The sequence below is a fragment of the Carassius auratus genome, unplaced genomic scaffold (assembly GCF_003368295.1).
Source record: "Carassius auratus strain Wakin unplaced genomic scaffold, ASM336829v1 scaf_tig00000876, whole genome shotgun sequence".
Lineage (NCBI taxonomy): Eukaryota > Metazoa > Chordata > Actinopteri > Cypriniformes > Cyprinidae > Carassius > Carassius auratus.
The window spans coordinates 670,452-679,463 of NW_020523328.1; the positions used below are offsets into that span (position 1 = coordinate 670,452).

The following is a 9,012-nucleotide window of genomic DNA, read 5'->3' on the forward strand; positions in this document are numbered from 1 at the left end:
TAATGTAATCTTAAATAATCAGCACTCAAAATCAGTGTTGTTTACATCTTAATACCCTCTAAACTATTAAATAAATATGTGACCATAAATAAATGCATGTAGTTGTTAAGAAAAAGGGGGTGCATGTTTGCTTTTATGTTCACCTTCAAATGATCGGCGTGTCACATGATTGACATCGTGACACGCCACTAATCACTAATACTATAATTTATTAAATCACAGTGCTTTGGTTGGCATTTGGCACTGATACAAGCACGAATGACCACTATTGTTAAACGTTTTTACATAAGAGACGCGTTAATGAGTGAAACAATGGGCCTGAGTGTATTCTACCATGCAACTGCAGCCTCTTTTCCGATGCCTCGGGACGCTTGTAAGCGAGACCTCCAGACCACCACCTCCGGGGGGCGTCACATGACAACGTATGCTAATAATTTCCGCAAATAAAACAACCACTCAGGATAAAATATACTTCAGCAGCGGTTTTATATCGTATTATTTTCCACGCAACCGTTTTGGTGTCTCGTTTAGTCAGGTGAACCCCCAGACACAATATGTAGATGCGTCGGTGCCCCCCGCGCTTCAGAATGGACTCGTCCAGTTCTCATCACCGGAGCGAATCGATAGTTAAAGAAGCTTGGATATTGCAGCTCTGTTTCTGCACCGGCTGACGTGACATCACGAGTCTACAGGTAAACGCATCTGTTTAGTCCTCCTCAGACTTAAGTGAAGGTGATGAGTAGTCTTCTTAATTGATACAGTGACGCTAAGCTGTGTTATATAACTGGTATGACGTTATGCTTTGAATGTGGGCAATGATTTGACGTTTAAACTGGAAAAGACGAAGACCTGTGTTTGTTTCTTTAAAAAAATCTGTTGCCATCTAGGAAAACTGATTTTTATTTTTTTTTCGTTTTCCGACACATTGTCTTGCTGAGTCATAATTAGCATCACCTGGAAATGTGTAATTATTTTCTTTACTATTCAAGCCAGTTACTATGATATCTAAAAAAAGAGAGATTAAGTTAATGTTTTACAGTAACATTAACATTATTGCTTCCTTTGTTACAGTGGGGAAAACAATGGAGGAACAGAAGCTGAAAGATCCTATTATCAAAGGTAATAACCACATTACTGCAAAGTTTCTATAGTTGTTGAAGTGCTTTGAACCATGCTATAGTGTTTTACTGTCCCATTAGGGATTCATTTATAGGATATTAAACCTTTTTTTTCTTACAGTATGTCAAAGTACTGTGGTTTCTAAAATATAGATTGTTTAACTATGTAAATCTAGTTAATTTTGAGCAGGGTTGGAGTACGTGTCTGTGATGTATTTTTTAAATATCGCATCAATGATTTCTATAATGATTTTTTTATTATTTTTAACAATGAAAAAAGGACAAATAGAGAGATAAACAAGATGTATTAATATTTATTTTGTTAATTTCTGTTTGGCTTTAACTATATTTTTTGCAGTGCACTTCAGTAGTTGAATGCAAAGTAATTTTACTAAAATCATTTTATTATGGAATTTAATCATGCATGGCAGAGTTTTGTTGTCATTACCTACAATGAAATGGTTTTGGCTGGAGCGGTTTTCCAGCCTGTGCGAATACTTTAATCATGGCAGAAATTTTGTCTATCTGACTTTGTTTTCCTGTCTGCATGTCTGTCTTCCTCCTCCACAGACTCAAATATAAATTAGGACAGAGTGTTCCTATGTGTCCTCGTACCCTGCTGAGAGATTGAGTTCTTGATGCAGAATGGCATCAATAAACATTACCCACCTCAGTACCTCCTGAAACGTTTATGGCTCCGACCTCTCTGCTGTGGCAGTTGTGTTTGGCCTGCACAGGCTTCGGTATTTTAGCTTAGTCATGCAAGCAAGGCATGTGAAGTTCAATTTTCTGGAATTCCGTCTCTCTGATTGCCATGATATGTCCTTGATATGGCCATATATGGTATACACCCTTGAGTTCGTGAGATGAGGTCATACCTTTCTGGAGCATTTGATAAGATGGCCTGGTTTTCAGCAACCCATATTTAGAGGAAGAGGAGCAGGTTTGTTTCTAAGTTTAGGCAATCTAAATTACAGCCGGTAAATGTACTGTAACATTTACAGAGCAATGGATCAGTTGAAAATCTTCATTAATGTTTTTTTATAGCAGTCTAAAGACTTCATTTATGATTCATTATAAAATGTATAACATTAGAACTTTTAAACTTTTAATCAAATGGCAGCTTATTAAAACCCCAGCTATCCTTCTTGCAGATCCCTATTGATGACATTATGTTTTTAGGATAGATCAATTCAGAGTCAAGTTATTAATTCATGGAATAGGCCCATTTTCTGACCTCCAGGGAAATTACCATGCGATTCATTCTGATTTAATTAACCTTTGGAGACATGGTTTGCACTTCGTCAGAGGGCAGAACAATCCGGCAAAGTTGAAATGCAACTCCGTGATGCTGATACAGAGATAAAGACACCGATCGCCATTAACGGTTGACGGAAGAGTGATTCTCTTACAGCAGAGCACCATAATAGTGTCTAATTATGCATGTAATAGTTCCCATTAGAAGTCATCAGCGGTGGATGTGTAATCATTTCTCCAGATGAGCTGAACAGGAGCACTGTGGAGGCCAGTGAGTCTGAGAAGGTCATTCAGCAGCTGAACCAGGAGCTGCAGGAAGCCAATGAACAGGCCAACTCGGGCAAACGCAAGTGTATTGAACTCCAAGGTAAGAGAGGGACTTTAAAGCAGCTCTATGTAGTTGTGTGCAACTTTGAAGAGTGGAATTCACTGTTGTAAACACATCACTGTCGAATTACAGTGGATAGCTGTATTAGTGCATTTATTGCTGCAATCCACCCTTTTTGTGGTATTTCATTCCCAATCACCAAACTTACATACTCCGAGAACAGACTTTTGAGTAGGGAGCTTGGGAAAGAAACCGAAGACATTCGCCTTGTTAGAAGTGTACCATCAGAATGATTTTGAAACTTGTTAGCCTTAACTGCACAGAAACTACTCACATTTGAGTATGAATTTGAATTTTGTTTTAGATATTTAAATTTGAGACAAGAACTGATTCTAGATCAGTGCTCAACTTTGCCTGACTATACTGTGTGTGTGTGTGTGTGTGTGTGTGTATTTATATATATATATATATATATATATATATATATATATATATATATATATATATATATATATATATATATATATATATAGTAATTATATTTAACAATTATAAATATTACATGGTTTTAAAATATTATTTTTTATTTTAGTTTTTGAATATTAATTATTGTATGCATATTATTTATATAAGATTGTGAAAATTAGAAATTTATTTGGAATGGCAGTCATGCTCAAAAGGTCCCCCTAGTGACCTGTGCTGTATATTACAGGTCTATTGGAGGAGGAGAAAAGAGGCAATAAGCAGCAGGCAGAGGAGTCAGCAAAACAGATAAAGGTCTTACAGAGTAAGTCAAGGAGCGTGTGCATGTGTTATATTTACTAAACCATGTATTATACCAATTTGCCTTTGCGTCTACATGTGCATTCAGCTCAGCTCCAGAAGCTGCAGGAAGATATGGAGAATCTCAGGGATCAGAAGGACAGCGCAATCTTCAGCCTGCGTCAGGAAGCACACACAGCTCAGGAGGAAGTGCAGGTGTTGCGCCGCACTATGGAGAAAACTGCAGCCGAGCGAGAGCATGAGGTCAGCGCACTGAAAGGGAACTTAGCTACGCTAACTTCCGAGCTGGAGAAATGGCAGTTGGCTGCAAACAAGTATGAGCGTGAGCTCGACAGTGTACAGGCCAGTCACCAGCAGCAGAACCAGCAGAGAGACAGAGCTGCCAAGCAGCAAGGTACCCACAACCCCACAGACCTCTGTCTTTTTGCAGATGACTGGCCGATAGCATTTTAAGCCTAAATCTTAAAACTGCTTTCTTTAAATAGTAAAAGTCAAGTAAGGACATCAACATTTCTCATCCATGTATTGTGTATACCTAAATGCAAATTCACCTATATTTATACTTCACATTAATAAGAATATTGGATTTGATAATCATAAAATTAATGAATAATAATCTTAATTCCTACACTTCATGCACTTAATAACAATCACCATCATCATAGTATGTATTATTATTATTATTATTATTATTATTATTATTATTAGCAGTAGTAGTAATAATAACTATACATTACAAATACTGTATGATTGTAATATGATTTATCAAATTTGCATGATCAGATTTTCTAAGCCGTTTATAATAATGATGATGATGATAATAATATCAATAACAACAACTATACATTACAAATTAAAAACAATACCTTTATTAAAAAAGACTAAATATATTCTTCATCAACTTGGCATTAACACATCACAATTTTTTCTGACCATCTAATAATAATAATAATAATAATGATACAAACATTATTGTACAGTGTTGAAAGTATTCATTTAATCAGGATACAAAGATGTAACCTGTTCCCTATAAAAATAAATACAATTTCAAGATTAAGATTTTAATAAAACAAATTAATAAAAATAAATAAATGACTAGCTTCATCGTACAAATATTCTGTATTTTTTCCCAATAAAAGCAGTTTTATGTCTTCACATTCATAATCTCTTTGGGGAATTAGTCCTCCCTTCTCAGAATGATGAATGATATAATGTGTTTGTGGAGGTTACAATCAAGCCCTAGGTTCATCCAACAACAGTGTTTGCAGAAATCCGACAGATATTCAGAAGATGACTCCCATTTCTCACATCTCTTCCACCGTTATGTAACAGAGTAGCCTTGTGAGTCAGTGTGTGTGCATGTGTGTGCGTGCGCATGTCTTTGGGTATGTATTTAATTGTGTGTGTGTGTGTGATGCAGCGAGCGAGCTGGAGCGGCTGCAGAAGGACTGTGAGAGCCTGAGGAGGGAGTGTGCATCTCTGAGGTCAGAGAGAGAGCAGCTGGCTGATAAACAGCAGAAAGAGAAGATCAGCCTGCAGAGTGAGAGCAGCACCCTGCGCTCAGAGAAAGAACAGCTACTGAAGAAACAGCAGCAGCTGGAGAAAGAGCTGGACAGGTCTGGTCTATGACCGCATTTACAGTTCATTCATATACAGTTACTTTGAAGGTGAAGTGTGTCATGCCCATGCCACTAAAAGCACCAAATATGATTACTAACTGCCTTTAAAATAGACTGTTCATACAGATTCCCAACCTAAACACATGCTATTAGTTGAGTCAGTGTTGCCATGTTCGACATGTTCAAAGACAAAAATTATTGTAGAGCCACAACATTTAAACTTCTTAGGAAATTAAAGGGATAGCTCACCCAAAAGTTATAATTCTGCCTTTATTTACTCACACTCAGGTTTTTTTGTGACACTACGAAAATAGGGGCATGTTTAAAGTCTTTAACCTCATGGCTTTGGTGCTTTTGGTGTTTTTTTTTTTTTTTTTCATGTTTCATGTAGAATAATGCCATACAGGTTGAGGATGAGTGAGGCATGTCAGAATATTAATTTTTGGGTGAATTATTTGTACAGAGGCTCACTTATCGTCAGATATTAAAATGGAGTAGGAGAAAGTATTTAAACATGGAAAAAATGGCACTTCACTATGACTGGGTTGACGATATAGATTTAAAGACATAGTTGACTTAAAAATGAAATTTCTGTCATTAATTGATCACCCACATGTCATTCCAAACTGGTAAGACCTTCGTTTATCTTCAGAACACAAATTAAGATATTCTTGATGAAATCTGAGAGCTCTCAGACCCCGCGTAGACAGCAATGCAACTTCCACATTCAAGGCCCGGACAGGTAGCAAGGAGATCGTTAAAATAGTCCATGAGACATCAGTGGTTTAATTCTAATGTTATCAAGCTAGAAGAATACAAGGAAATGCTCAGGCATGTGTTATACTGTCGTTAACACGCGAAGACTGGCGCAGAAGAGGAGAAATCAAGTAAAGTAGTAATTTTTGTCTTCTTTGTGCACAAAAAGTATTCTCATAGCTTCATAAATTATGGTTGAACCACTGATTTCTTATGGACTATTTTAATGATGTCTTATACTACCTTTCTGGACCTTGAATGTGGTAGTTACTTTGTTGCTTACACACGGTCCGAGAGCTCTCAGATTTCATCAAAATGTCTTAATTTGTGTTCTGAAGATGAAAGATGTCTTAGGGTCTGGAACAACATGAAGGTGAGTAATTAATGACATCATTTTCATTTAGGGGTGAACTATCCCTTTAATCTCTTCTCATTTTGATGAACCAATCCATCTTTTAGTTTTAGCTGCCTCCCATCCAGTATTCTCAGTAAGCTTTGTACTTTGTTACTTTCAATATGAAACAATGTTCAGCTCTTTGTCAAATGTATTACAAAAATTAAATGTTGTTTTGATGCTCTTTAATGCGGTGTGATAGGTCATAGATTGATATTATAGTAAACTGACAGAGATCCCTGTACAGCTTTAGTTGAGAGAAGTCTGTTTTTCTCCCTTTGATATCAAATTAAACCAAATAAAGAAAGTAATCAAAATAAATGAACTTACGTTTCATGATTTAATCATATCGAGTCAATACCCAGCCCTACACTTCACCTTTAAATAGGAGACGAGCTCTTTTTGCAGACTTGTGATGTAATCTCTCTGGAATCTGAACCTGCATCCTGCCCACAGCTCCAAGAAACAGAACACAAGCCTGAGCAACACGGTCAAGACTCTGGAGAAGACGCAGGCAGACCTGGAGAAACGACTGAGCGTCCTGCAGGAGGAACACCAGAGAGCCACCAGCCAGCTGGAGCAAAGCAATAGCAGGATCAAAGAACTGCAGAAAGAGGTTATTCCCATCGTAGTTGTGAAAGAAAGAAAGTAGGGCTGAGACTCATTAGCAGGCCCGTCACAAAAGAGTTCTGCTCCTAAAAAAAGACCTGGCCCCTGGACACACAATGTGTGTGTGTGTGTGTGTGTTTTATTGACTAGGCTCATTGCTCAATCTGAAAGATTCCTTCTCTCTCTCTTTTGTTCTCAGTATGAGGAGATCCAGGCAGAGCTGTCAGGCCTCAGGGAGAAGTATGAGAATGCAGAGGAGGAGAAACGCTCCTTCAATCTGCAGTTGCAGCAGAGCCAAGAGCGCCTGAGGCTTCTGCAGGACAAAGAAAACCATGTGAGTGTTCAATCCACGTAATGCTGATGTTGTTCAACCATGGCACTGACAATAGGGACAGTTCAAGAGGAAACTTTTTTTCTTGAAATCAGCGCTGAAAAACATAGCATCATTTGTTTGACAATGCACTTCTTACAGTTTGTTGAAACATTTTGTACAGCCTAAAGGTGCAGTGTGTAATTTCTGTGGCTAACAACAACCCCAAATGGAACTGCACACTGTTTCCACACAGGTTTCCACACGTACTTCTTAAAAAAATGACATGAAGAGAAAATAAAACTGAACGTGTTGTGATCTATTAACTTTTATCTCAGAGCAAAATATACTTCAGGATGCATGCAAGCATCACGCTTAGACAAACATCTGCGTTGCCTTTGCACATTGAACTGGAAAAGGGGAAGAGTTTTAACTATAAATCAGTTACACACTTCACCTTTTGATTTCCTTATCTTAATGACAGTTAAATTCACCAGTCCAATAATAGTGCACATAATAAACACACACCACTCATTCAGTAATATCCCTCCCTTCCCTCCTTTAGCTGTCTTTATTGCAGCCCATCCTAGCCGTAGCCATTGGCCTTGTCCTGGCTTTGCTGTATTGGTGCTTGGGCCCATTGTGGTAGAAAGGTACACAGTGCTCCCGTCCCGTCTCATTCCTCTGCTTAAGCATCCATCATCCTCAGGGCTATGCATGACCACTAAACAATCCTCTCAGCTTAAGCTACCAAATACTGTCCAGTCGTTGCCCAAATGCTTCTGTTTCCCTACTACAGGTCCACTTTGTTTTATAAGATGCACACTAATAAGTGTCTCTAACAAATCAACTCCATTTTGTAGGTTGTAGTTTTCCAGCGTAGCTCTGAGGCATCCTGGCTCTCTCTGTCCTCCACCGTACGTCTTCTGCTGTCCTCGTCTTGTGTGTCTCGACCTTCACGTCCTGTCCTTGTGGCTTTTGTGTGCCCGTCTCAGCTCATGTGCATCCCTGATTGTAACCTAGTTCTGATAGGTGATGTGGTACTACAGGCGATGTCATCTGTATGTTTGTTCTCGCAGGGAAAATGGATCCGGTGGATGCCCGTCGCTGCTGTGACCGTTGCCGTGACGGGGTATTTGCTTTCAAAGACCTCAAAATGAACCACGTGATGAACCAGTAACAAGCACACACACCGTGACATGCATACCTAGTAAATGTTCCTCAGACGTGTTGCCATTTGTATCCTTTTAGTCTGTGTGGTGTTAGTTTGAGTAACGAGTGTTTAAATGCCACTTTTTACTCAAGTATCGAAGGCCTTAGAATAATTACATGTCACAAGCTTCCCATATTTGCACCATGTATCATTTTTTGTATCCATTGCTTTTTGAAGAATCTGGCTTATAACTGATATTTTATCCAACATTGTCGCTTTGCCAAACAAACACTTAGTGAATTGCCTTATATAACATAACCTTAGATAAACAAACGATTATACCTCCCTGAATGAACATTTCCATGAGAAATTGTTTCAGAATTGTAAAGCCCACTGCAATAACATATTCAAGAGCGTTGAGATCCATTAAGTTTTAACTTGATCATATGTTTTGTGGCTTCAAGGCCTAAATCTACCATATAATGTCTATGTGTCTTTGCACCTTATACAAAGCCATTAGTGATTAGTCTATGCACTGTACTTTATTGTGGTAAGGATTTGACCTATTATTAAATGATGATGATAATGATGATGAGCACTGTTTACTTAAAACGTAAGAGCGCTAATGTCTCGAAAAGAGACCTAATAGAGTGTTTATGATTTATGTTTATTACTTGTACAGAGA

General features: G+C 38.1%; 1 protein-coding gene across 3 annotated transcripts; it reads left to right on the forward strand.

The window, feature by feature from the left end:
* The first annotated feature begins 555 nt into the window (after window positions 1-555).
* On the forward strand, window positions 556-8,917 carry slmapb (sarcolemma associated protein b). Of its 3 annotated transcripts, none has more exons than XM_026242141.1 (10): window positions 556-692; window positions 1,072-1,119; window positions 2,617-2,742; window positions 3,416-3,490; window positions 3,575-3,880; window positions 4,907-5,102; window positions 6,712-6,871; window positions 7,064-7,198; window positions 7,740-7,827; window positions 8,254-8,917. In XM_026242141.1, exons 2-9 carry the CDS (start codon window positions 1,083-1,085, stop codon window positions 7,821-7,823), a joined length of 1,119 nt encoding a protein of 372 aa, XP_026097926.1. In that variant the 5' UTR covers window positions 556-692; window positions 1,072-1,082; the 3' UTR covers window positions 7,824-7,827; window positions 8,254-8,917. The 3 variants fall into 3 exon arrangements, with proteins under 3 accessions (XP_026097926.1, XP_026097925.1, XP_026097924.1); XM_026242139.1 differs by lacking the exon at window positions 556-692 and adding an exon at window positions 831-964; XM_026242140.1 differs by lacking the exons at window positions 556-692; window positions 7,740-7,827 and adding an exon at window positions 829-964.
* Window positions 8,918-9,012: the final 95 nt, after the last annotated feature.